This window comes from Falco biarmicus, chromosome 15 (assembly GCF_023638135.1).
Source record: "Falco biarmicus isolate bFalBia1 chromosome 15, bFalBia1.pri, whole genome shotgun sequence".
Classification (NCBI taxonomy): Eukaryota; Metazoa; Chordata; class Aves; order Falconiformes; family Falconidae; genus Falco; species Falco biarmicus.
This window is the reverse complement of record NC_079302.1, coordinates 22,158,031-22,185,635: the sequence shown is the minus strand read 5'-3', so window position 1 is coordinate 22,185,635 and position 27,605 is coordinate 22,158,031. Positions and strand designations below refer to the sequence as shown.

Sequence of the window (27,605 nt, the reverse complement as noted above, 5' to 3'; positions counted from 1 at the left end):
GATAGATACACGTTTGGAAAGGTTCTGCAGCCTTTCTGATTAAAACCCACTAAAACCATTCCTGAATTCAACCAGTTGTAACTTGGGGATCAGTTTCACATAACTTTAAACCGTATTCAAAAAGTAGCATGGTTCACAACAGCTACAGATTCCAGCCTTTCTGAAATCACGGAGATGTTCATGCTGGAATCTGGAGAATTTGGAAGGAGGAAAAAAAAGAGGAGGCAGTGAGACTGACTGTTTCATGTAGGTTAGCAATGGTCCTCCGTCTCCTGAAAAGTCAAAATCATCCTCTGGAACCCCAAGATAAAAGGTTTTAAAACTGTAAGGTGATGTCAGAAGCCTCCATCTCTCAGAGGGCGCAAATGTTACCAACTCCTTTTCCAGAAGGCAGGAGCAAAGGTTTGTCTCTAACAAACCAGAATGCCTCTTTTAAGAAAAGCACCTATTTTTCATATGAACTGTGGAAATACTTGTCTTCTGACCCTTCTGTGTCTGGGGAACATGAAGCCACTTCATGCTCTAAGTTCCTTCCATGCTGCTCAGACAGTACATGAGCCTCAGAACACAAGCAAAGGAACCGACAGCAGGTCTTGGATGGCAAGGTAAATCCCACAGCAATGTTTGAAATTCCCACAGGGTTACTGGCTCCCTGGAAGACACACGACTGTGACTGCTTAAAACCAAGATACCATGTCACCACAGCAAGCTAAGGTCTCCACTACAACAATCTGGCACTTCTGTATCCAGTGCATAAACATACAGCAAGTCTTTGCAAGATTTATACAAAGCACTGCCTCAGAAATAATCACTGAGACCGTCAGTACCCAGAATATATTCCAGGCTTTTTAGGTGTTTATGAGGAACTCTGTTCTCGCCCGCAAGAGAAAGGCAGGACAAGGGACTATTTCCTCTTGTACTTTAGTAAGGCAAACCCGTTATTTCAGATCGGGGGGGCGGGGGGGAACCCAACCCAAAACCAAACCCATAACCCAGTATATTCTGCCAATTTCAAATCCAGACCTTCCTGGAATCAGCAGCATTCCATACACTGCTGGGATTTTGAATAGGGAGCATGTCCTAGCCCAAATAGACTGTTTTCTTTGCAGATATGCAGAGATGGAAATAATAAAATACAGGCACTGTTGCTGATTTATCTTCTTTGTTCCCTAATTTGTATCCTACTCTCTCACAAAGAGCTGATTACTGTAGCTGTCAACATGCATATAAAGAATAGTGAGTATGTTGCAACAAAGAGCTTAATCATTGCCTGTTGATGCCGGAGCGAGAACTTATGGGAAGTGGGAAAGGATAAGAAGTTCAGCAGCTTCAGGCTGCAAATGTACAGCTGACACAGCATATTGGGTGATGGATGCAGCTGCAGGCAGGTGCTTCTTTGTCAACGGGAAACATGACAACCCTAGGGGACCAGAGGGTGGCTTCTAAATACAAACAGGGGGCTGCTGATTCAAAACACAACTTTTGGGGATGGAACACAACCATGATGCAGTACCTTCCCTATCTCCTTGGCCAGAAACAAAAAAACACCCAAACAAACAAAACACACCAAAAAACCGTTATCATCTCCCTGTGCTTTATGAAAATACTTCATACCTTCAACATGTCTCCTCACAGTCCATACAGCATTGGGGTTACCAGGCAGCTCTGAGACTGCCATTTCAGATACCTAAAAGTAAACAGGAACAAGGTTCTTTTGCAAACAGATGTTTACACTTACTACAGTAAGTCACCAAACCACCAGCAGTTTTTAAGCTTTCCCACAACTGGGCAGGAAAGCCAGTAATTCCCATTTCTGATGCTCTCTCCTCATGCAGATGTGCTACAGGATAGAATACATTTAGCAATGATACAGCAGCATTACAGCTGTGGATGATCAGCATTAAAACAAGGTCACCCACCCCCAGCAAAGAGATCAGAAGCAGCTGGCAGAGACACCAGGAATGTTCCAGCTCAATACACTCAAGTTTCAGAAGAGACAAAATGCAGGTGGTTGGAATAAACTGAACAAGAAGCCTTTGAGAGTGCAAGAGTAAACAGTACAACCCTTCTATTTTCAAGAAGCAAGCCTAGAGTAAGTTGCTCTCCAGACTATGGCAAAAGGAGAATCCCTTCATATGAGCACCTTATTTGAAGGATTTTTCCCCCACTGCCCTTGCCTCTCAAGCTGTTTTTCTGAAGTGCTAGAAGTCTTACCTCAAGTCCATGTCTTAGAACCCTCAGAGATGACCGGGGTCCCCGACCACAAGCCACATACAACTGGGGTGTGTCTTCATTGGCCAAATCAGCTATCTGCGTGGAGAAATAGTGTCAAACAATATCCACAGGAAGAGAAAATAAAATGAAACTATATATGCTGCATTATTGCTTTAAAAATGTTTTTCTCAAACACTGAAAATAGCAAAGATGCCATGGGGTGTACCATCTGCTGCCCTGAAACAATGTCAAGTTTTAAGCAAACCCTCAGCAGAGCAGAGAACTGGTCTGATGGTCAATACAGAAGCACAGGACGGCTGGCTGACACCCTGTGTCTGGATATATATTTATCACCAAATGAACCAAAAGCTGCCAGGCCAGCTACCAATCTTAGGCAACTGTCTGAGAATTTACCAGACTTGCTTTTCTACCAGCATTTACTATAGAGCAGTATTTCTGGAAACCTAGGATAACGAAGCTTTGGTGACTCTGCTTACACACAAACACTGCAGAAAAGCAAGGAAAAAGTCCTGCATCTACAACCAATTCCTCTGTAAATGAGAAAGACTTACGTAGTGAATGGGAGCTTGTTGATGGCAACATACCTGACAACACAGAATAGGAGACAAACTGTCCAACTCATCCACCAGCACCAGGTTCTTGAGTGGTCGTGGCTGGAAAAAGAATGTGTCTCCTTCCTCAAGAGGCATGGCAGAAGAAAACTCCGGCTCCTCATCATCATCACCCAGGTGAGCTATCTGGTACAGGTAACTTGAGAAAGAAAGCAAGAACGACAGTACGTTCAGTGCAAAGCTCATGTAGCCTTCTCTAAGTAAGGCTTAGCCAAATATTCAGGTATTGGGCAGGAGAGAATCCTTCTGTACGTTATACAGCTATTAAAATTTAGCCCAAAAGATCATCATCTTCATGATAGAATATTTAAAGGGAATCAGAGGCCTGCAAAAAAAACCCCAACAAAAACAAAAAAACCCCAAAAACCCACAAACAAAAAGATCCACCACAACCACCCCCCTCTAAACCTTTGCTAGCTGCTACTAGCAAAGGTATCTCAGAGTTTCAGTGTTTTCTCTTGTTTACCCTTGAGCCTTTCAGATATTCTTGCATTAGAGCCAAAGCACTGACAGCTGAGGCCAAAAGCAAGGCCAATGGCTAAGACTGCAACCCCGTAACTACCTATTTTACTGGAATACTCTCCCTATTTTTAACTGCATTCCCTATTCCATTTTATGAGCCTAAATATCACAATGATCAAGTTAAACTTCAGAGGAGAACAAGTAAAAACAGAAAGATAGACTGATTTACTTCCTGGTTTTAATAAAGCTCAAGTGAATATGGCTTCCTTGAGCTTCGTTTATACAACCTAATTCAGATTCACTCCAGTAAACTGGCTGGAGCTCCCTCAGGTGGCTGACTGCAGATGTAAGGGGACAAATAGTATAAACCTCCATTCCCCATGAATTCCCCACTTAAGACACTGCTAAGCCACCTTCAAAGGTGTGCAAAGTCTCGGAGTCTTAAATATTCTGGAACTCCAAATGTGAGTTGAAAAAGCCCTCAACTATACATCTGTTAAGTAAAGGATCACAGTTATTAGTTACAAATGCTATCTACTTCTGAGTGGGCCATAGCATGCAGACGCTCGATCAAAACTATCAAATTCATTAAAAGATAATTCACCTGGATATATGATGGACCCTATATGATCTCCAAGCACTCAATTCTTCCAAAACCTACTGCAACAGCATGTCATCTTTTGTTCTCTGCACTACAATATCTAATCTGGGTTCAAACCACAAAAAAATTCCCCCATTCATACTCTGAACCCATTGTTCTGCTCAAGCCATGTGAAAAAAGTATTAATCTACGCATTAGAACAGGTGTTGTCTTTATATGTTCAGTAAGTTCAAGGGCCGGTTTGCAGTCCTGAGGAGAAACAGTCTGCTTCAGGGGAAAATGCTGACATTTACTTACTGGTTTCCAAATTCAGATGCCACAAAGAGAAACCCTGTTTTCAGCACACACATGGCAGCAGCAACAGGAACAGTGTCAAAGTACTTCAGTCGAATCTCTGTTACCTGAAAGCAGAGGAAGATGTGACCACACTAGCAAGTACTAGAGCTGTACATCTGTGATTTAATAAAATTAAAAAAAAAGCTGCATAGCTGTCCTCTCCAAAGGAACGAAGCAAGAGAGCGGGCCAGGCTTAACCACATCAGTAGTTTGGGGCAGCAGGTTATAAGTCACAAAATCCAGCAGACTATTTTGAACCCAGAAGTCAGGCTGCCCGTTTTATTCTAAGACTTTCTGGCTTTGGTAACACTGAGTCAGTCTGGAAAAAAACAGCTGTGAAAATAGCAAGCTGTCTAACACGAAGAAATCTGCTTCACTGATCGCCAGCCATTCCCCAATACGTGAAAAATTAGCTGTCCTGAGCAAACTCCTACATTCAGTATGGTTGCAAGCTCTTGGTGAAACATCTAAGAACAATTTTAAACCACTTAAAGATGCAACACAATCATCCTTTGTACCAAATTTGACATGTTTAGATGGAGTAATTAACATTCAACATTTACTCCAACAAACCAGCTGTTTCACTACAGCAGAGATCTTTTCATTGCAAAATACTAGGACAAGCAGCAGCAAGCCACTTCAAACCTGTCACTTCAACTCATGGACCAGCTGTACGAAGTCAGCTACCTCACTTGCAAAAAGACTGATTGCAGCATGTAAATATTCAATTAAGAGATGAAATAGAGAGCACCTAATGTGATCAAGGGAAACTAAGTTCCCCAGAATTAGTTTTTAGAGTACCTTCTAGCAGGTTTGTGGACCACACTTTACAATACATCTTTTGAGTAAAGGACTGCCTGTAGAACTGCTACAATATGCCCAAGTGACTCTGCAGCATAGTTCTCACAGGATTTTGAAAACCTCATGCTGTGCCTCTATATGAGCAAACACAAGTCACTACTGTGGGTATAACTGTATTACAAATCACATAATACGTGTTACTGCACAGCTACACCCACAATATTAAGTACTTATCACTTCAGAGAATTGAAATAATTGACTAAGGACTCTCCTCGAATGCTTCAGTTTTTCTTCATGTGATGCTTACCATGTCTTCATCTGTCTCCAGAGTAATTTTGAAGATGTCTCCTTGCTCTGTCTGGGCCAGAAAGAAGAACATGGACTTGGTCTTATGTGTGGCAGAGCAGACAAAAATCATACCTCTCTCTGGGTCATCCAAGTCATTCTGTTAAGAAAGAAAACAGAGGTCATTCATGGTATTATCTGGCAAGTACAGGTGTGATTTCACTGACTGAAGTACTTCCATTTCACAGGTGCCTTAAGAGCTGACAGACAGCATGTGAGGAGGCTTTTAACATGAAGCACACCCTCTCTGTTACACTTGTAGTTACCCTCAGTACATCTCTGCCCCAAAAGGAAATACATTTCTAAGATACTGTGCCTGAGCATAAAACCCCTCCTCCCCAAACAATTCTCATGTATCAAGGCCAAACACAGAGGAAAAGGGCTGCAATCCACACACAGCTGGTTCTGAGCACCTGAACCTTGGCAGGTGTTCAAAGCACTCTCAAAGCACACAACAATTTGCAAAACCAAAGGAGGAGAAAGCAGCCTCAGATGCAACAGAGCAGCTGTCAAATTCACCGGTGTAGAGGATGGCAGCCATGACTCACCATCTCACATAATCCTATCTCACACCAACAGCGCTGCCCCAGTGGTGCCCGATCAGAGTCTTTGGAGTATCTCCAGCATAAATCTCAGAGAAGAGACATGAACCAAACTCATCACTTCAGGCTATGCCCACCTCCATCTTCCCTCACAGATAACATGCAGACAGTAAGGCAGACGGTAGGCCAACACACTTTCAACTTTTTTTTTTTTTTTTTTTTTACTTTAAAATCTCCCTGAATCTTTGACCTTGAAAGAAAATACCAAGCATTCATTTAGCACTGACAAAGGTAACCTCAGAAAAAGTGCAGGAATCCCAAAATTCTCACCCGTCTCCTGGGAATTGGGCATCTGATATCAGGCTGGTCACCGAAGTTTTTATAAGTAATATAGTTTTCAGAACAGATCAGCACCCCACTAGGTCCATCAGAACCACCAGGAACTGAAACACAAAAAAGAAATACTATGAGACAAGCCCATACCACGGATCTAACTTACTGCCTGCAAAACAGTTCTGTTTTCCTTAAAGCAACACAGTTTCCAGTGCTCTCAATCACCCTACATATACAAATCTGCTTTTACTGAAGGGGAAGACAGAAGACCGAGTACTGCTGCCTGTGTTGGCATGAGAACAGGGCAGATGGAACTCAAGAGACCAGGAAGGATGCAGCTTCAAACAAATTGCTTGTGTTTTATCCTTCCTGGCTTATCCTTGTCTAGAAAGCCACAACATGCCCAAAATACCACATTAGCAGCTTGTCAGTTAAACACAACCCTGGCATGGTTACTTTTTACTGGTTACTGGCGTGTTTGCTTGCCATCAATAAAACCCACCAGATGGTTTTCTGACATGTTTTTCATTCTTAAGAGTATATATTTTTAAAATACTTCTATTGAGAAGCCAATGTAAAAAAAAGGTTATCATCAAAATAGCAGTAGCGGTCAGATCCAGCCCAGTATCTGGTGTCTGACAGCTGTCTGCGGAAGATGCAGGAAGACGAAGAGCATACAAGGATGCTCCCCCAGTTTCGCTTCCTTTGTGCTTGAAAAGGAATCTGCACCGGTTCAGCAGTTTCCCAGGTCGAAGATACTAGACTGGCTTTTAGTACACCGATTCATTTACTGCCTTTTGAAGGCATATTAGCTGATGGACCCGTGCAAGAGCATACAACAGCACCTTTGTATTACCTACAAATATACACTTTTGCATCTGCTACCAGCTAATTTCAGTTATCATCTCTTAGCTTCAGAATCCAGAGAACATCCAGAATACATTTAAAAGACGAGAGATCAGGAGCACTTCCAAACCACAGCTGTATCTATGAGTTCTTAACATATTTTCATGGGTGAACCACCACTCGTTATCTGACTCCAAAGTCAATTAATTTACAGTAATGGCTCAGACGACCATCAAAACAACTTCTAAGATGTAAAGCACATTTCTGCTGTTCCCCTGGGGAACAGGAACCAAGTAGATCCACAGGAAAATGACTTAGTGTCCAGTACCTGTTATAAGGAAGTTGCCATGCTCTTCCAAGGGCTCACTGTATTTCCTAACAACATGGTTCAAACCCAAGTCCAGTTCATAAAATGTCAATGTCTGTTGTGTGTTGGCTGCTGCTTCTCCTGTTGGATCATTGTCTGCTTCCTAAAACAGAACGCATGAAGCTGTCTTTCAAGAAAGGCATTAAAGGAGGAGCAAAGCTGACACATAGGGAAACAGCTTTGAATAACATTAGAATGAAATCCAAAAGAACTGCTGGAGGATGCACACAAAAAAGGATTCAGAGGTAGAAAATACGCCTATTTGCAGTTGAACAGCAAGAATTTAAGAAGAGTCACCAAGACAGAAGAGATTTGCCTGTTCTGACTGAAGGCAAGACAAAAAGCAAGTAAGCTTGTGACAAATTAAAGTTGTCTCGGACAGCAAAAGCAGCCAATGTTCCCTGCCTCCACAGACAGATTCAGGACAGAAGAGGAACGACAAAGCACAAAAGACAGCAAAGGGAGATCAAGTTCTTCTCACCTCATAATCCATTTCCAGACAAGCAAACATGGGGTTTTCAAATCCTACATCGACTCCCACCACGTGGTAGACCAAGGTATTGGCCTTGTGGGCTTCCAGCGGGGAGGATATGGTGAGACGAGCAGCAGCATCTCTGTTCAAGATATACACCAACTTCTGCTTTTCAATAGCACCTGCAAGGAAAAGGACAACAGCACTTGCAGCACATCACCGGATGATCAAACCTGATCATACCTGCAGTCCAACACTGATACATAACTTAGCAAGAGGATGTCAGCATTACTTCTGAAGTTCACCATTGGTATTTATCTCTGTGCCACCAATTAACTTCCAATGTTTCATTTTAAACATTTTGGGCTGCAAGCACTAATGACAGCTCCAGCTCTTTAAAGCCAAAGCCTAACCCTTTGAGCTATGTTCATCTAGCCCAATACTCAATCTACAATGGCTACAGGCAGACCTACTCACTCATTCCACCACACAAGAGATGACAGACTGCAGGGAAGGAAAAACCAAATTGAAGAACTGAAAGGTGTTCCATCATTTAAAGCCATTTGGCAAGAAGACCTTTCCTTAGAAATATTTTAACTAAGAAAATGTACCCTTGCCTGATACACAGCATCCCTAACATTGCAAAGATCACTCAGCTATCAACGTGAATGGTACAACTGTGACTGTGCTACCTTCTCATCCATGAAAACAAGACTTGTTTGAAAGAAAACAGTATCATTTATTCTTTTTCCTAATACAAAGAGGCACTGTTAAAACTACCGACCGTTGAAAGTCCCTGCTTGCAGCGTGTAGGAAAGCAGCATTGCACAAAACTGGTTTCAGCAAACTGAGAAAGTTCCTGTGCCACGTCACTAAGACATCGTGTAGTAAAACTTACTAAAAAACTGAAACCCATCCAAGTGTCCTTCTACCTGTGAAGCCTTATCAGAAATGCATCTAGCTGTCTTCAGGATACATCTCAGAGAGGAGAGGTCAATTCATAACACTGTTTCAAGGTTGCTGGAGCTGACTGACTACACTGTAGCACCACCCCCTGCAATCCCAGCCTCCCTAGCAGACATCATACTTCAGGGCTCTGCACACTGCTAAGCCAGCCAGCCTCTTTCCAAATTGTTTTGGCCCAGCATTACAACTAATTTGTGCAATTCCATCAGCATCAAGGAACTATTCCGAATGCCTGCATTCTCCTTGACACATCTCATAGCTCAACCAACTGCCTGAGAAACACTTCCAATTATACCTGGCAGAAACTCACTCCAAAATAAATATCCACAAGACAGGAGCAAATACCAAGGAGAAAACAAGCCGACAGACTGACTTACTGATCATGACGGCACGGCCCTTTGGGTCCACAGCCAAGTACTGGCCTGGAACGATTCTGCGACATCCACTCTTGCCAAAGGTTTCCTGATGAATCTTCTCAAACACATTCTTGGAGGGCTGGTACTCCAGAATAACAATGCGTCCCGAATCGCTGCCCACCACGATATAGTCTTTGGTCCCACCTGTCAGTCTGAAGGCCATGAGTGAGCGAATGACTCCAAACACTTCCACAGTCAGCAGGGTGTGAACCTTCCCTGTGTTGGGATCAGGGCGGAGTAACTCCAGGATCTTGCCCCGGGAAACAACAATTTCTTGTTGTTTGGTTCCTAAAGAACCCAAAGCGTTAAGAGTTAGCAACAACACAGGAGAACATGCAAATTCAAGAAGCATTATAAGAAAGAAGATAAAACTTCACAACTACTAAACGCCAGAGTTCTAGGATTCCCGTAGAGCAATACAAAACAACATATGTTAGTGCCACTATCATTTAAGCACCTTTTAACAGACCAGGAAAGTGAACAAACTACTACCGAGATTATCAAGCCAAACTTCTTTTGATCTTTCCACAAGAGCTCAAGTAACATGCTCAAGAGCAAATGATAATATACCAGTGAAAAAATGCTATACTTAAGCAGACTAGCTTCAGCAACCAAATAAAATAAAACCCAAACACCTTTTCTCCTCTACTACACAAAAGAGCTCGGGAATGCTCTGAAAGAGCTGCAATGGGCATCAGTCTCAGCCCTCTTCTCCTCCATCTCCTCTCAACTGCCCTCACAGCCGAAATTTAGTCTTTGGTACAACATCTGGACTTTTGCTTATAGGGATGACTTCCTCCTCTGTCACCCAGACCCTCGTCACCTTCAGTCAATTAGCAACTCTGTGTGCACTATACTACATGAGTTAGGTGTACACATCAATTTGGACAAAATGATGGCTGATCCGGTTTTAGACATCAAGTTCCTCGGGTACTGCATCACAGAGAAATCAATTGAAATCCCGCCAGAACAATGGGACAAATAGGAAAAGTCATCAAACAAATCAAACCTGGACATTAGTACGATTATAAAATTCTACAGCATTTTGTTGGACATTTAAACTTTAAGTTTAACACGTGATTAATAAGGAGAGTAGCTCTGGCATTCAGGCCGTTCACAGACTACCATACTTCCTTTGGCAAAACAAATGCCCCTGGAAAGCCAAAACCTCAACCAGCACCAGAACTGCAGTGGTCTCCAGAGTGCTGGAAGCAAGGGCATTAATCATGCCCACGATGTGTGAAGGGAGCACAAAATTACCTGAGAAATTGCCATGGATAGCATAGCTAATGCCGGTGGCACGCTGTAGCGTCAAGTTGTAGAGAAACATGTTGCCAGCAGGTTCGCTTCACCTTATTGTAACTGCCAAGTCTGTAACAAGTAGAACAAAAATACACGCTTTGCAAAACCTTCCATACAGCACCGAGAGAACTGCTGCCCTCGTTTATCTGTGTATGTTGCTTTACATTAGCAGACTAACTGCCGCCCTGCTAAAAGTTATTTGGTATTTATTAATACCAGGAGGCAAAGGCTCCCCAAGGACAAGCAGGCTGCCGAGCACCCGCGGAGCTCCCGACCGCGGCGTGACTGACCAGGCCTGGCAGCTCATTTCTGCTCTTACACTTTTAGCCGTTCAGAATGCAAAACCGGGGACCCCCCCCAAGAGGTGCCCTGCGCCCTTACACCTCCCTGAGCCGCGTGTCCCTTAAGCCGCCTCCAGCTGCTCGCAGCGAGCGCCCCTGCGGCTCCGAGCGCCCCCCTTCCCCGGGGCTGCCGCGGGAGGGAGCCCCCGCTGCGCGCACCCGCAGCCCAGGGGCCGAGCGCTCCGCCGCCCCCAGCCCGCAGAGGCCCGGCCGGGCCACACGCCGGGCGCGCTTCCCACGCTCCGCGGGGAGCAGGACCGCACGCCCCGGGCCCTGGCGCCAAGCAACGCCCGGCCCGGCCCAGCCGCCGCCGCCGGGCTAGGCCCCAAGGGGCCCGCGGCTCTCCGGCCGCTCCCCCCCTCAAAATGGCAGCCTGTACGGCGCCTCCTCAGCCGAGGGGCCGGCGCGGCGCGGCGGGGCCGCCCTTACCGTACGGATGGCGGCGGATGCTGTTCCTGCCTACGCGGGCGCGGCGCCGGGCCCCTCCGCCATGAGCCCCGCGCCTGCGCGCTGCCTGCTGCCCTCCCGCGCCTCTTCGCGGGGGCCTTCCGTGAGGCCCGGCGCGCGCTCGCCGAGTGGCGAGAAGGGGCTGCCCGAGGAGGCGCCTGGATGGCCACGGCTCAATGGCAGCCGCTCTCCGCAACCGAGAGCCTCCGAAATAAACCTCAGCAGCGTAGAAGCGCCGGGGGCGCGTGAGTGGCCCCGCTGCCGGGCGGAGCCGAGGGGCGGCATCGCTCAGGCACCGCTGCGGGCAGCCCGGGCAGCCCTCCCGGCCGTACCGCCCGCGTCAGCTGCACCCCAAGATGGCGGCGGCCACGGCACCGGGCCCGAGGGGGCCGGGGGCAGAGGGCGGTGGCTCGGCCGCCTCTGCCCTCTCCATGGAACGGATTCAGTCGCTTACCGACCTGGCGGACCTGGAGGCCGCCTACAGCCGACTGTGTGAGGAGGAGGTGTGTGGGGGCGGGCCCGGGAGGCCGGAGGGCCCCCGGTGGGGCGGGCTGGGGCGGCCCGGGGCGGCCCGGGAGGTGCGGGACCCCCCCCGGCCCGCTCTGCGGTGACAGGGAGCGCGGGCGCCTCGCTGTCACGGCTCCTCTCGTCGTCCGGATCCTTTTCAGAGATAGTAAATAGGGGCTGAACCGTCCCTGGGCGCGGTGGGGGCCGGTGTCGCCCCCGTGGAGCGGGTGTCCCGAGCGGGGGGCCGTCGCAGGGCAGGGCCGTGCGCTGTGAGCTCAGCCAGGGGAGGGCTTTGAGGATTATCTGGTTTAAAACTTGTGCGACGAGGTTTGGGTAACTGATGCTTTCAAATGGCAAAAGTATAAAAATTTATAGGATTAAAATAGGAGCTTAGAAAGGATTTACTTGTCATAGGAGCTTTTGAAAGCGCTATCAGTTCTTGGTTTGGATGTGGGGTCTGTGATATGCTGCTGGTCTGGAGGAGAGCTGAAGTCTCACAAAACTTCCTTCATCCTTTCTTTTCAGAAAGTCGTGCAGGAAGAGCTGGATGCCCTCCTGGAACAGCAAAGTACTACAGAGAGCAAGATGGTTGCGCTTCATCGCATGGGGTTAGCGATCTCCCCACTTCTTTCTGATTCTGCACACTGTTCAGTACTTCGCTGCTTACGGTGTGACATGACAATTTGTTTCGGTGTTGTGAGGGAAGCACTTTAATTCTCAGAAAATGTTAGACTTTAAATCAGTTTGTGGAAGAGAACAGTTGGATTCTCATCCCCGGGTACCCAGTTCCCAGCAGCACTAACAGAGGGAACTGCTGTGTCTGCACACTGACCCATTTTGGCATAGGCTGAGTGGTTCTTTGAAGGTCTCACCCCAGAGATTGTCAGGTTTGGGCATCAATGCTTGGATCAGATGTCTTGTGTCAGGGTGTTTACAGGTGCAGGCAAATATTACTGGGTTTTTGTGGTGAGCTTGCACAGGCAGTCTGGAAAACCATCTTAAGTGGCCTCAGGTCTAGTAGAAGCTTTGAGCACAGACTTCCGTCTTCCACTTCAGAAGTGGAGAGTATCATAAAGCCTCAGTGGCTCATTCATTCCCTGTCTGGTAGTTGTTAGTCTGTCTGCAGCCTCTTCCAAAGCAGTCAGTTTGATTTTGATGCTCTGCTGCTGTAGGAGAGGCATGAAATGACAGATAATGTTGCTGACAGGAGCAGTTGGGTTTGGAGAAAGAACCATCCTGCTATTGCAGACCATCTGACTGCTTAATATTTGCAGCTCATGTTCAATTCACTTGTCTCCCCAGCCCTAATCTGCAGCTCATCGAGGGGGATGCCCAGCAGCTGGCAGGGATGATCACCTTCACCTGTAACCTGGCTGAGAACGTCAGCAGTAAAGTCCGCCAGCTTGACCTTGCCAAGGTGACTGGACTGAGGGGGTGTTTGGGACCTGTCACTGCCAGGCCATATTCTGTCTGCTTGTGTGCTCACATCACACTGCTTTGTTTTTTATTTTAGCAGTATCTAGCGTTGCTAGGTAGTGGTATTTTGCTGGGCTCCTGGATATTGCAGGGTACAAGAATAAGTAATGCTTACGCTATTCCACATAGCAACTGGTTCTCCAGCATTCCCTTCTGTCCATGCAGCTCCTAGTAGAATATGGTGAATAAGCTGACTAGTCTTCATTAGTACCCTTTTGTCAACTATTGCAGTGCTGAGAACAGTAGGGATGGTCATTGTCACCCAAGACTGATCAGGAACCCTGGCTGTTGTATTCTTTGTACAGAGACAGGCTAGGAGGCGTCAAGTCCCAGTACTCAGTTCAGCTGCTCAAATCAAAACAGAGAATGTGTGGTTGTATCTCTGGTCTCTGCCTGCTTGTTAAAGCAGAGTATGGCTTCTGAGTTCAATTTGAGTTTTGGCAAATGCTGTTCCTCTTCCAGAACCATTGGTTTAACAATTTTTTAAGTAGTTTGGGGGTTCTGCTTACATAGTTGTTTATTGTGTAGAGAAGTATCACTTCTGTTTATTCCTTTTTTCCCCCTCCACAGTCTTCTCATAGTTCTCATTCCCTGATTCAGCCCGCAGCAGAAAGCCTTAGTGGTTGCCTTTCTTGCAGAATCGTCTCTATCAGGCCATTCAGAGAGCTGATGACATCCTTGACCTGAAGTTCTGCATGGATGGAGTTCAAACAGCCCTGCGAAATGAAGATTATGAACAAGCGGCAGCTCATATTCATCGCTATCTGTCTCTAGACAAATCAGTGATTGAGCTCAGTCGTCAGGGCAAAGAAGGTAAGTACTGTTCATGAGGGTAAGTCACCTTTCCAGTAAATAACTAGAGGCTGCATGATTTCCCATGATAGATAGCCTCAGCCCAATAGACAAAGCAGAAGATCTAATGCTAGCCAAAGATCTTGGTATGTTATAGGGTAACGTAGAGATGAATTTTTGAAGTGTTATTAGGTTTGAATTACCACTAATTGAAAGGAGAGTTCCTGGCACACAGCTTTAATAATATTTCAGGTGCTAACTAGGTGAAGGACAAAATGTTCAGGACAAAAGAAGTGAGAGAGAAGGGTTTGTCAGGGAGAACTGTTTCAGTGTTATGGTGTGCTACCAAGCAGAGCAACTAGAAATTAAGGAGTAAATTGCCCGATCCCTAAAATGTCCCAATTGATGTGTTCAGGTCCTTCATGCAAGACCATGACATCAGCTGTGTGTACATCACACACGTACCTATCTATCTTTGCCTGTGAGGGAATTCCAGTGTGTCTTCTGCCTTCTGACCCTACAGCTGCACAGTGTTGATCTCTCTCCTGGGGAAAAAAAAAGTAGCCCTTAATACAGTGCTAACATTGTGCTGTCTTTTTTTCCTGTCTTTTTGACCAGGGGGCATAATTGATGCTAACCTGAAGCTCCTGCAGGAAGCAGAGCAGCGCCTGAAGACAATTGTCACAGAGAAATTTGACACAGCTATGAAGCAGGGAGACCTGCCCCAGGTGGAACGGTTCTTCAAGATCTTTCCTCTCCTAGGCTTACATGAAGAGGGGCTGAGCAAGTTCTCAGAGTACCTCTGCAAGCAGGTAACAGGTTCTGTGAAACATACTGTGACCTGTTTAGTCTAGGGGAAAGCAAAACCCAGCCTCTGTCAACAGGTGTTGTGAAAGAAGATCTTGGCTCTGGCTGTTTAATCTTAGAATTATAAATCAGCACTGGCCTTAGTTCCTCTCTCTCTCCCTGCATTTTGCATCCTGGGATGGGATTTGTGGTCTCTGAATACAGATCCTGCTGGCTGGCTTTTCCTGTGTCCTACTCTTTGTGCTTGTTTTGTGCTCCTCTGGAAAGAGAAGAACAGGTTTCTGCCTCTCCTTGATCCTTGAATTTTCCACAAGAGAGGAAAGGATCCCTGTTCAAAGGAGGAATAACAGCAATAGCTCTTGCAATGGGAAGGCCAGCAAAAGCTCTGTGGGGCTCTACAGGACAAAGAACATCTTTGAGTGTTACCAGCTGACTGGTCCTGTTGTCATGCAGGTGGCCAACAAAGCAGAAGAGAACCTGCAGCTGGTGATGGGGACAGACATGAGTGACCGTCGAGCTGCTGTCATCTTTGCAGACACCCTGACACTCCTCTTCGAAGGTAATCTTCCTTTCCTCTGCTGGTGGATTGAAAATAGCCAGTGATGAGATTGTCCATCATTTTAAATGCTTTTAATTTTAGCTCCAGGAGGTCACAAGATGTCCCCTTCCCCTTTGAGCTATGGGAGTGTCACACTAGAGGGACAGGGACACAACTAATAGACTTTTTTGTGGGCAGGAAGAGGCTATTACAATAAGCAAGCTTTTCTGCATACAGATTGCACAAGCACAAAGTGGATTTGCAAAGGATTTGTTGGCTTCCTTCAGGAATCAGACTCTTCCTTTCTCTGCATCCTCAAAACAAATGGGTATTACCTGAAGGTTTCTTGAGATGTGCAGCTCTTGGGAAAGACAAATCGGATCCCTCAGGACTGAGAAGCTGTTGATGCCTCCAGGCCTGGCTCTTCAAGGAGCACTACAGGAGCCTGAAAGCAGAGAGGGAGGGGAGAGGGGAATATGACTGCTCTGTGGGAACGTTGCCACCGACAGTAATTGGGATCCCATGGTGATTAACCATCTTCCCTATTAAGTCTGCTATAATTCCAGACTGCACTGCTGCCAGGTCACTCTCCCAGCCTGGCAGCCTTGCTGCTATTGAAGGTCCTTAGAGCTGCCGAGGCTTTCTTGGCAGTAGCCTCAAAAGAGGGGGAGCGTTGCTAACTGTTGGAGCGCAGAGTTTGTGAGAAGAAAGCAATATTGTAGAGATACACTCCGAGGAGATCTTGCCTTCACTAACGCTTGCTCTCTTGAGCGTCTGTGTGACAGATAAGAGCAGAGCTTTCCCTAGGCTGATTTTCTTAGCGCTGCTTTTCTCTTGTAACCTGGAAGGTGCTGAGAGCTGAGACTGGGTTTAGATGGCAGTTAGGTGCCCTGCTAGGATTAGCTTGTGCGGCTTTCTCCTGTGGAAGCTTCATACCTTGTATCTTGCTGGGTAGGGGGGCAGCTGACGCACATTGCATGGCAGGAGCTCTCTTTAGAAAGAGAGATGGCTTCTACTCCAGATTTGCACTGCGGCCTTGCAAGAAACAGCAGAGAGGATGAAAGGTATCACAGAGAGAAGATGCCATGGAACAAGGGGTGGTAGTGACAGGCCTTCAGTGAGGTACTAGAGTGGCTGGACAGTCTAAACTTTATCTGGGGAGTGAATGATCCCCTGTTAGGTCCTGTCTGTGGATCTGTGTAGCTCTTCTCTGGGTCCAGACTGAGCAGAAACTCCTGCCTGAGTCTCTCTCTTGTGCTTCCCCTCTCCCTGCAGGGATTGCTCGCATTGTGGAGACCCACCAGCCCATTGTGGAGACCTACTATGGTCCAGGGAGGCTGTACACCCTCATCAAGCACCTGCAAGTGGAGTGCGACCGGCAGGTGGAGAAAGTGGTGGACAAGTTCATCAAAGAGAGGGACTATCACAGGCAGGTAAGAAGGGCGTGATGCTGCCTGACACAGCCAACTGCAGCCTCTGTCCAGCTCCGTGGGGCTTCGACTGCCATAGAGGCAGCAAAGTTTGCCTTTGCATATTGAGAGAAATCTTGCTTTTCTCCATATTTGCTGTGATGGCTGAAGGGGTCCAGCCTGTAGCTATCCCTCCTGCTGCAGAGGATTCATTTGGAGCATGGTAAATGGGTCCTGGGCACATGATTCTTTGCTCTGCAGGTCTGTAGGGTGCTTTCAGTAGACGTTCCCCACTGTCTTCCTTGTGCTTCTGTCTGTTAGATGCAGGGCTGCTGTAACTGTGTCATGGTCACATACCTTGGTGCTTCTGTCAGGGTTCCCATCCCACCTCCCTTCCTGGCAGGCTGAGCTCTGTCTTGGAGGAGGAGGTGGAGAACTGATGCAGTTCCCTTCTCTGGCACTGCTTCCTGCAAAGCATTCTTGTCACCCCTCCTGAGTAAGCACGGGAAGGGTGACACCTCTTTAGGCTGCAGCAGGAGAAGCAGCTGTTAACTCCAAGTCATCAGCAAAGCCTTTGATGACTCTCCCTTTTTTTGTGATTGCAGTTCCAGCAAGTTCAGAATAGCATGATGAGAAGTTCTTCTGCAGAGAAGATTGAACCAAGGTACAAACAAAACCTCTTTTTGTTCTCTAACCTTTCATTCTTGAGCTGTTATTAACACTACTTAGCATTTAGATAACTCTTCCGGTCTTCCAGAGGCTTTGTGGCTACTGAAGCATAAAAGCCAATTGTTAGGTGCCCTTCACTGCCCTTTTATATAGGCAGCTTCTGTGGTGGTGCTATATTTTGCTTACTCATTACTTTTAAGGATTGGCCCTAAACGTTGCTGAAGGGCTGGCAGTACCACTGCACACGAAGGACTGAGGCTTCAGTTGCCTGTGACGGCTGCCTTTTGATGGTCAGAGTACAGTCCTTGGAGCCCACAAAACGGAGCAGCTCCCTGGACGGATAATTTGCAACAATCAGGAATAAGCCCTTAGGTCTTATTTAATCTGTACTGCTGCTGCAGCAACTCTGTAAGATCAGTTTCTTGCCGATGAACTGAAGTGCTTTCAGTTTCCCTCCTTCTTAAGAATTTGCATAGCCCTTAAGTAAGGCCATTTGAAAGTGCACCCAGCCCTTCTGTCATTGTGTGACTTCTAAACATGCCTAGAAAGAAAACTTGTGTTCCTCAAGCAAGATCTGTCTGTGAGCCTGCATGACTAATTATTTCAGCAGTAATACAGAGATCCACTTACTGTTTGCTCCGAGTAACTGTGCATGCATCCCAGGTTTTCTGAGCTTTTGCTTTTTCATCTATAAAATAAAGATAATGGTTCCTTGTCCCACTCGTGTGTTGTGAGGCTTTGAGCAGGATTTGTAAAGTTCTTTTGAGCACACTGGTGAAAAAAGCTGATGATGTGACAGCCTTTTTTTTTTTTCCATAGTCATCTCTGATCCGAACACTGTGTTCTACATTGTCACACGCTTTGTTGCTCTCACGTTTCCTGAGCTGTTGAGCTTAAGCAGATTCTTCATCATTTTCAGAGAAACACATGAATCTATGCATAAAAGCACATATAAGGAGATGGCAGGCACCAGGCATTTCTAATGCTGGCCAGGCAGGGCTCACAGAATCTTAGCAAAACTGCGGTAGGAAAGGACTGCTGAGGGTCTCTAGTCCAACCTCCCACTCAAAACAGGGCTAATTCTGAAGTTATACCGGGTTGCTTAGAGTCATGCAGTCCTTACTGCTGTGATTTTTAATGTGGTTGTTCTCACATCTATGAGGAAAAAATAAGCTGCTCTGTAATGTTTTTTCAGAACATTTTGATTGTATGTGCATTCTTTGCTCATACCAGTTATTCTGCTGAGCTTTGCAACTTGACAGCACAGATGGAAAGAGGAAGTATTGATCTCATAGTAAGAGAACAGGGAACATGCTACTCAACTGAGTTAAATTAAATTAAATTAAAGGAGTGCCTTTCCTTTTGTAGTCTTACTAGCTTGGTTCTTGCTATGTTCCTTCCAGGGAACTTGACCCTATTTTAACAGAAGTCACTCTGATGAACGCCCGCAGTGAGCTCTACTTGAGGTTCATCAAGAGACGAATAATATCTGATTTTGAGGTGGGAGACTCCATGGCCTCAGAGGAGGTAAAGCAAGGTAATAACTTGAATACTAATGCTTGCAGGCTCTCTACTTCTTGCAGCCAGAAGTGGAGATGGAATCTTGAGTTACTGGCAGAGCAGAGTGACTTGGGATCTGCAAAGATGCTTTGGGAGCACGCTGTGGAAGTGGATTGTGTAGCCTGGCCTCCCCAAATCTGTTTTCAGCATTGGTTGTTCCTCAAACAGGGAAGCCAACACTAGGAATGACTGCAGAGCATAGTAAACAAGGTCCCTGAAGAAAGGGAAAGCCCTTTGGTCACTGCAGGCACAGATCCTTACAGTGGAGGCCACAGGGAAAACAGGCTCAGGGTTTTGGTACTCCATGGAGCTCTGGAAGTCACTTGTCACCTGTGAAAGTCAGCAGAGCAATTTCAGTACCACGGTTGAGGCCTGTGATTTATTGAAGGTTGGGCTTTGCCAGCTGTGTGTCCTTTGAGTGCCCATGAGACAGGCAGCAAGGGGATTAGGTGGAACTGCTTTCCAGCACTTGGTCCCTGCTGACGGTTCTCTTTTGCATTCTGTAGAGCATCAAAAATACTTGGATAAGCTCCTCAACAACTGTCTGCTGAGCCGCACCATGCAGGAGCTCATTGGCTACTACATCACCATGGAGGAATACTTCATGAGGGAGACGGTCAACAAGGTAAGGCTCAGACAGCAACAGCCTGCGCTCGCTGCCAGCGGCTGAGACCTCTGTGTGTGCTCCGCAGTCCTCTGCTGAGCATCCCTGGGGAAGGGGATGTGTACGTGGCAGCTCTGCAGTTGTTGGGAAGGTCTTCTCTTTCCCTTGGCCTTGAAAAGCAAGTGGTTGTTTCTGACCTTTGACTCCAGACATACCCCTGAGTATCTTCCAGAGGCAGATCTTCGAGGTCCATGGGCTATTGAAATCTAGGATGAGTGGTGCCAGCCCACACGCAGCACGGTTCAGCTCAGGGTGAAACGGGCAGGCTGGCAGTTTGGTCTCGCAGCACTGCTCTGAGGGGGCACCTTGGCTCGCTGAGCTCAGGGCACTGACACAGTTTTCTTTGCAGGCTGTCGCCATGGACAGCTACGAGAAGGGCCAGCTGACCTCCAGCATGGTGGATGATGTGTTTTATATAGTGAAGAAGTGCATTGGGCGCGCTCTGTCCAGCTCCAGCATAGACTGCCTCTGTGCCATGATCAACCACTCCACCACCGAGCTGGAGTCTGACTTCAGGTAATGAAGATACACCAGGTTCAGTGTAACTTACCTCTAACTCACATTCTGCAAACAGTGTTTGCTGTCAGATGGCCTTCCTTGTGTTCTTTGCCTTTGAACCTCTGGTTTGTCATCCCCATGGAAGATGCTCATAGGAAGCAGTGGCAGGTGTGGTGTGGGAAGCTGGAGCTGGGTGTGCTTTTCTCACAGTGGTGGTCACCTGCAGGACAAACAGAAGAAGGAACCTCATGGCTCAAAATCCCTACAAGACCAAGTCACCACATAGCATTGGAGTGCTACCCTGTTTGATGGTACACACTCACCCCTAATTGTTCTCTGGGTTGCCTGTGAGATTGCTCAGTAACTTGAATTTGGGGTGAGCCTGCAGAAGTGATGCTCCTGTTTTTCATCCTAATTTGGGAATGGGAACTATGACTAAAGACAGCAGACAGATGCAGGCAGGATTTTTGGGAAAGCTCAGAAAGTGAGTGGCTGTGTTTTTCTTTCAGCCTTATGTCCTTTAGATGCTGTCGCGGGATATTTGCCAGCTGTCTTTTTTTTTTTTTCTTTCCCCTGTGAAGTTCCACTTAACTTGTTCAGGTCACAGCTCAGCCAGAGTGCTGTCCCCTGTCACAGAGCACAACTCTGCTGTGGCTTGCAGTATTTGCTCTGAGCCCTGGTATATTCTGCTTGCTCCATAGGGAAGTTTTGTACAACAAGCTGAAGCAGGGCTTTCCAGCCACAACCTTCCAGGACTTCCAGAGAGGGGTGACCAGTGCCGTGAACATCATGCACAGCAGCCTGCAGCAGGGCAAGTTTGATACCAAAGGCATTGAAAGCACCGATGAGGCCAAGCAGTCCTTTCTGGTGGGTTTGGTGGCTGTTCAGGTGTAGAATGAGTTGGGTTGAGGGGAAAGACAATGCGGGGGGGGGGGGGGGGAGCTCTTGGGAACAGGATTGATGACAACTGTCACATGTTCAGAGAACCTGAAAACCTGTTTAGGTGCGGTGGGTGGCCTGACGTTGGATGTCTGCTATATGCTTCTATATATGCTCACCTCATGTTTGTAGGGCTTCCACAGCAGGTCTGTGCAAGTAAGATCCTGTGACTGTCTCTTAGGCTGCTGCAGTGATGCTTCCCTCCAGGCTGGGGGAGCCTCTGCTCTTTTGAGCTGTGCATCAATCCTGCTCTCCACGGGCTCTGCACAGAGGTGGTGCGAGAACATCTCATCCGCACCTTCCCCTAGACAGAAAAGTTTCCTGGCCCACGCTCAGGGTTCCTTCATTCTTGCTTATCAGATCATAGACTTTCTGCTAGAGCAGTGCTGTCCGCGCTGCCTGGCCTGCGAGGTCCACCTGTTGCCTTCTCCTAACAGCACTGCTGCAACACTGCACACTTGAACAGGCCAGGACATGGTAGTGAGCATTAGAGACCCCTGGGAGAGCATTTGAAAGGCCGTTGTCCTGTCTTCCGCAGCATAATGCATCATTCCCCGTGGTGGGATGCTGTATAGACCTTGTATTGTGGAAAAGACCTTGCTGGTAGAGCAGCTCTGGGTCTGCTCTCTCCTTCCAGCCAGCCCTGCTGTTTGAGCAGACCTTTGGGCAGAGACTCTGAGAGCACTGGAGAGGCGCTGGCTCACCTGACTTGTCCCCCTCTATGTAAGTTGCTGTGAACACCCAGTGATGAAGAGGTTCCTAGGGACTTTCACTGTACAAGGGGAGAAGGCAACAGAAGGAGCAGGAGGGACCAAACTCTTCCATTTCATTAAATTCTTGGTCACAGGTTTCTGCATTTCTTGAAATAAAGTGCCTAAAATGTCAGTTCTCCCACTGGAATTCCTCATTCATTTGTCAGCTTGCCTCATTTCCCTGTCTGCACAAACCCCAGCCTTATACTGACGTTTAGTTCAGCCTCAGCAGGCAGAGAAGAGCCTGCTCAGGGAAGAACAGATACTCATTTGGCAGGAGGTGTGCTAATTCCTCCTGCCTAGATATGAACAGCTTCCTGCCTCCCCTGCTTCTCTGGACACAGCGTATAAACCATCACCTCCAGCCACTCCTGGTCTGTTGTTCCTCATGGCACTGTCACAGAAAGTTAGGGTTGCATCCTGTCTTCCACCCATCACCCACAAGTGGGGCTTTGCTGCAACATCGTGGACAGAATGATGAGGAAAAGAAGTGGAGTAAACCATCTCAAACTTTGTGCTAGCTGCAGGTTCAGCACATGTGCTCAGTTACTGTCATTCAGCTTCATGCAGCTCCATGAACCTGCAGTGCTTTGATTGCACTGTAGCACCTCTGTCCTTTAAATATTTGCATTTCAGCCTGTGCTGTCAGCAGGGCACCGAGGAGTAAATGGAGTAAACATATGGACTTGGGGCTGAGGTGCTGGGAAATTGCAATGAATTCCACTTGGGTTTGTTTTGTTTTTTTGTTTTTTTTTCTCCCAGGTGACCTTAAACAATGTGGAAGTCTGCAGTGAAAACATCATGACTCTAAAGAAGACTTTGGAGGTATGGTCTGGATTCTTTACTGTTTTTTCTGTAATCAAATTGTAATATCCTCCCTTCAGGGGGGTCAAGTAAACCATCTGGACTTTGCTATGCCCAAATTCCTTAGGTGTTTGCCCTCCAGCCTTAGGAAAGCAATTTTGAGCTGGCAGAGCAATCTCCGGCTGATAGTAGCAGCTGGAAATACCAGTTCCTCCAGCTTGACCAACCTGGCACAGGCAGGGAGGCAGTGGGATAACCTGTATCACTGAGAGGTTGTGGTTCCCTGGTGCTGAACTAGATGGCCCCGGGCTTCCTTCCTCCCTGTCCTCTCCCCAGCTGGAGCCAGCAGCCTCCGCCTTCACAGGGGCAAGAGTTCGGCGCCTGTCCTAGTCTGCAAGCCTGCTGCTGGGCAGCCAGAGCTCGGCAACACAAAGGGACAGAGACTGCCCGGGTTATTAACTTGCAACTTGCTTGTGGATCTCTTCCCTGCAGAGTGACTGCAGCAAACTGCTTAGCCAAGGCTTCGGGGGTGAGCAAGCGCAGGCCAAGATTGACAGCTGCCTCTCTGACATGGCTGCTGTCTCCAGCAAATTTCGTGACCTGCTGCAGGTGAGTGCCTGGCTGTTACTGCTGGCCTCCAGCACTGGCTGGCATCTTCAGGGAGAGCTCAGGCAGGAATCATTTGAGCACATCTGACTCAGGAGTGCAGGGCAGGGGTGCAGGATGGAGTAAATCAGCCAGCTTTGAGGCGTGGAAATGGATCCATCCTGTTTGCACAGCTGCACCAGCTGGTGGCTGCCTAAAAAGCAATGGAAGCAGCTGCAGAGCCAGAAGGAATGTGGCTCCATTTGTCTTCACTCAGCACAGAGTTGCAGTTGGTTCAGCATTTTCAGGAGAAGAAATATTAATAGCTTTTCCCTTGCCTCCATTCTCCCTCGTGGCACGGCACGTTGTCAAATTGTCCAGAGCCTCACTAGGTAATGCTGAAGACAAGCTGCTGGTAGAGAAGAACTGCTCTTCTCTTAGGTTTCTCCTCCTTTTCCAGATGGAAATAATCCCTGGCATGGGGCAGAAGGCTCTCTGGCTAAATCTGCTGTCTCCTGTGGCATGCTTGGGCCTGTTGCCTTAAAAGTTCACAGTCTGGCAGGGAGAGGAGCAGGAAGACCTAATACCTTCTGTGGAAAGAAACCAAGCAAAAAGAGAATATTTTGAACCAGGTTTGCCATCGGCTTTGTACTGCACAGAGGGGCCAGGCTGTTTTCATTTGGCTTTGCAGTTCCCTGCAGCCAGATGCCTTCTGACCAGTATTGCCAGCAAACCCTCTTGAGGCTTGTGGTCAGTATCAAAACCAAAACAGCTCATCAGTAAAAGGGGTAAAAGTCTCCAGTCTAGCTCTAGTGCAGTATTAAAACTGGCTGCAAAGCAATCAAGAGGCTGAGAAGCAAGCTCCTGCGCTGCCCGAGTCACACACACACATAGAATTTGCTTTGGAAAAGGACAATTGCCAGCAGGGCCCTGCTCAGAAATGCCAATTTTAGTTAAAAACTTCCATCAAATGCCAGGCAGTATCAGTACCTGAATAGTTTCATGCTGGGTGAGCTTTCTTGACATCTTGCTGAGCCAAATGGGGGCGGTTGGCAGGAGAGGACTTTCAGAGAGCTCTCTAGCATCGAAGCAGACAGAACAGCCTTTGCTGACAACCTGCTGCTCAGGGGAGATGGCGTGTGCTGGGGTTATGATTAATTCAGAGAACTAACTGTGGTTACAGCTTTTATCCTCCTTTTAGCTTCTCCTACTGAGTTAAGCTGCACTGGAGGTGGGAGGCATCAGTCAAGTCCAATCACAGTGTCCTCCTGGCTGGTGCTGAGTGGGAAAGCTGGTGTTTGTGTCCTTTCCTGATGCGAGCTGAACGCCCCTTTCCTGCCAGGAAACCCCTGGAGCTGTGTGGGCAGGGGTGGAGGAAACATGAGCCCTTCAGACCAGGCTGCAAGGCAGCACAGCAGCAGCTTCTGGGCCAGGGTCCTTCCTCTTTTTGTCATCGTGCTGTCCTCAGAGCCCTCCAGCACCAGAAGAGCATGGGATCTGGGACTTCTGGGTTCAGTTTCCTGTGCAAGTCTGTGGGTCTGTTTCCCCAGCTTGTGGTGGGGATGGGAGGCAGCATCAGGACAGCTTAGTTGTGAAGGCTGGGTGCCGTCGGACATCGGCTGTGCTCAGTCACTCTCCTCTCCTCCTGTCCCCTCAGGAAGGTCTCAGTGAGCTGAACAGCACAGCCATCAAACCCCAGGTGAAGCCCTGGATCAACCTCTTCCTCTCTGTCTCCCACAACATCGAGGAGGTAAGGCTCAGCTTTCTCTGCTCCTGGCCATACCTCTGCACTGTCCCTCTGCTCAGCAGCACAGTCAGAGCAACTGCCATCTCCTTCTTCTCCGTTCTCCACTGTTTCCTCGGCACAGAGCAACAGTAAAATACCCAGAACTTGCTCTGAGCCTGAAAGGGGTGTTTGGCTGGAGGGGACCTTCAGAAAACAGGAGTGCAGCGCTGCCCGCGGGGGGACCTCCCTTCCTGTCCCCCCGGCCCCTCGCTGCTGTTCACGGCAGGATGCATAAACAACCCTTCTTGTTTTTCACTGTCAGGAGGAGTTCAGCGACTATGAAGCTAACGACCCCTGGGTCCAGCAGTTCATTGTCAATCTGGAACAGCAGATGACAGAGTTCAAGGTGAGAGAGAGAGGGAGGGACGTGGCAGCCTGCCAGGCTTTGGCCAGACCTTCACGTGGCATCTCCCAGCATTTTCCCTGCTCAGGGGAATGGCGGACAGAGATGTCCTCTGGTGCCTTGCAGGGCTCTTGGAGATCCCGTCACCCCCTTCTCCTGCAGTTCTCAAAGCCCCACGCAGCTGGATCGCTTCTGTGGCGCTCTCCACTTGCCGAGCCTGCGGGTCATGGGTCTTTATTTGAAAGCTCTTACAGGCTTGGCTTTTGTAGACCTCTGCTCAGTCATTCCTGACAAGAATGACACAGGTTTCTGCTTCCAGGCTGGGCTGTCTCCAGTGATTTATGATACCCTCACTGGTCTTATGACCAGTCTCATAGCCATTGAACTGGAGAAAGTGCTGCTCAAATCCACCTTCAGCAGGGTAAGCAAAACATTATCCTCTGCCCTGCAGTCTGGCTTGACTGCAAACCCTCAGGGCGGGGATGGGGCAGGGCAGAAGCAAACATTGCCCTCAAAGGAGCTCTGCCACAGCTGGTGGCCAGCCCAGGGCGACCTCGCATTCGCACACGCAGGGAGAAAGTGTGGTTTGTGATGGGGCTGGGAAGAGCTTGCATCAGTGTGGGGGCTGGCTTTTCAGGTGGGTCTAAACATAAGCCACTTTAACCTGTGTAACTGGAACCTTCCTGCTCAGAGACCCTCCCCCTGTAAGTTTTGTTAATTGTGTGTGTGTGTGTGTGGAGAGTTCACAGAGCTCCCTCGGTCCCCACAGCTTGGTGGTCTGCAGTTTGACAAGGAGCTGAGGTCTCTCATAGCCTATCTCACCACAGTCACCACCTGGACGATCCGTGACAAGTTTGCCCGGCTTTCCCAGATGGCCACCATCCTCAATCTGGAAAGGGTGAGCTGCACTTTGCTTTTAGTTTTTAGGGGATTGCTGGAGCCCCAGCTGGACTCCGCATGGATTTACTGGGCTTCTCCAGATATTGTCACAGCTATGGGGTACAGAGGAGCTGGAAAAGTTGCCCCATGCCCGAGGGGCGTTTGCCTGCAGGGCGTTAGGAGCAGGAAATACCTGTAGCTGGAGTTTGAACTCACCCGTGAGGGCGGGCGGTGCTGAGTTGTCTCCTGAAGCTCTCTTCCTTCTCCAGGTGACGGAGATCCTGGATTACTGGGGCCCAAACTCAGGCCCGCTGACCTGGCGCCTTACTCCAGCCGAGGTGCGGCAGGTGCTGGCTCTCCGAATCGACTTCCGCAGTGAGGACATCAAGCGGCTGCGCCTGTAGTTGGTTGGTGCTTGGGCCAGCAGCATGCTGGAGGTGACAGTGGGAAGGCTGCAGCCCTGGCGCCTGCCCAGGTCCTGCCTGGCTGTTAGACGGTGTGGGGATGGGGTGATGTCTGCCCTTCTGCTCATTCCTTGGAGCAAAGGGCTTTCCTGGGCCTGGGAAGAAGAGCTGCCGTCCTTTGGTGGGAGCAGAAACAAGGCAGCAGCAGGGCAGTCTCTCACGTTGAGAGCAGCATGACACTACGCTAGTCTGAGGGATGAGTTTGTGCTCACTCCCGGCTCCTTTCGCTCTGCTGCAGGTCAAGAAAGTGGGGGGCTGTTGTGGTGTGGCTCAAATACTGGGCTGCAGAGAGCACTCTGTGCTGCTGGCCGCAGTTGTGTCCCTTCTGTGCCACCAGTTTAAGGGTCAGCTGCTGGACTCCTACAAACCCTGAGCCATGGCTCTCTCCTGGTCCGATGGGGACCATTCTGTTGAAGGGAAAAGGAATGGTTTCCTTTTGGGGAGGGTGCTTGGGAAATCCCTAGAAAGCTGCTGTAGGAAGCGGGGCTGGCTCATATACCCTGTACAGCTACTCTGTAAATAAACCTCGCCTGGCTGAGCAGCAGCCTTGGGTGGTGGGTGTGTGTCTGCGGGCCCGGAGGGAGGTGGGCGACAAGAGCTATGCACCATTTCTCCTCTTCTACCCTGTGCCACGGTATCAAGGGCATCTTCCTGCCCCGCTCCGCCCCCCGCCCCTGCTGGCATTGGCACATTGTGAGTACAAACGCCCC

The 27,605-nt window shown here is 48.3% G+C and overlaps 2 protein-coding genes, 1 long non-coding RNA gene and 1 other non-coding gene across 7 annotated transcripts in view; 1 reads left to right on the top strand and 3 right to left on the bottom strand.

Moving 5' to 3' along the window:
* SF3B3 (splicing factor 3b subunit 3) overlaps positions 1-11,555 on the bottom strand; it is a 30,720-nt gene extending 19,165 nt beyond the window's left edge. Inside the window, exons 1-11 of the mRNA XM_056361253.1 lie at positions 11,406-11,555; positions 10,594-10,704; positions 9,295-9,621; positions 7,961-8,133; positions 7,441-7,582; positions 6,264-6,376; positions 5,354-5,491; positions 4,207-4,310; positions 2,820-2,985; positions 2,215-2,310; positions 1,615-1,687 (exon numbers count right to left, since the gene is read on the bottom strand). Coding sequence (XP_056217228.1) covers positions 1,615-1,687; positions 2,215-2,310; positions 2,820-2,985; positions 4,207-4,310; positions 5,354-5,491; positions 6,264-6,376; positions 7,441-7,582; positions 7,961-8,133; positions 9,295-9,621; positions 10,594-10,663 — 1,402 coding nt within the window. The 5' untranslated portion in view covers positions 10,664-10,704; positions 11,406-11,555. The remainder of the gene's footprint in view (positions 1-1,614; positions 1,688-2,214; positions 2,311-2,819; positions 2,986-4,206; positions 4,311-5,353; positions 5,492-6,263; positions 6,377-7,440; positions 7,583-7,960; positions 8,134-9,294; positions 9,622-10,593; positions 10,705-11,405) is intronic.
* Positions 5,984-6,063, bottom strand: LOC130159548 (small nucleolar RNA SNORD111). Its single transcript, XR_008825790.1, has one exon. It is a non-coding gene; the product is annotated as a small nucleolar RNA SNORD111 (small nucleolar RNA).
* Positions 11,556-11,739: 184 nt separating the features above from the next.
* COG4 (component of oligomeric golgi complex 4) lies at positions 11,740-27,439 on the top strand. Of its 3 annotated transcripts, none has more exons than XM_056361258.1 (19): positions 11,740-11,926; positions 12,456-12,538; positions 13,233-13,347; positions 14,045-14,219; positions 14,817-15,010; positions 15,459-15,564; positions 16,819-16,976; positions 17,558-17,616; positions 19,025-19,158; positions 19,688-19,806; positions 20,195-20,361; positions 21,045-21,210; positions 22,797-22,859; positions 23,331-23,447; positions 25,081-25,173; positions 25,472-25,555; positions 25,872-25,973; positions 26,322-26,450; positions 26,701-27,439. In XM_056361258.1, the coding sequence occupies exons 1-19, from the start codon at positions 11,780-11,782 to the stop codon at positions 26,833-26,835; spliced, it is 2,346 nt and encodes a 781-aa protein (XP_056217233.1). In that variant the 5' UTR covers positions 11,740-11,779; the 3' UTR covers positions 26,836-27,439. The 3 variants fall into 3 exon arrangements, with proteins under 3 accessions (XP_056217233.1, XP_056217234.1, XP_056217235.1); XM_056361259.1 differs by having other exon boundaries at positions 11,783-11,915; XM_056361260.1 differs by lacking the exon at positions 11,740-11,926 and adding an exon at positions 12,032-12,096.
* LOC130159539 (uncharacterized) lies at positions 13,986-26,758 on the bottom strand. Of its 2 annotated transcripts, none has more exons than XR_008825783.1 (5): positions 26,648-26,758; positions 20,396-20,563; positions 15,879-15,988; positions 14,664-14,743; positions 13,986-14,122 (listed from the first exon to the last, which is right to left on the bottom strand). It is a non-coding gene; the product is annotated as an uncharacterized LOC130159539 (long non-coding RNA). The 2 variants fall into 2 exon arrangements; XR_008825782.1 differs by lacking the exon at positions 26,648-26,758 and adding an exon at positions 21,402-21,802.
* Positions 27,440-27,605: the final 166 nt, after the last annotated feature.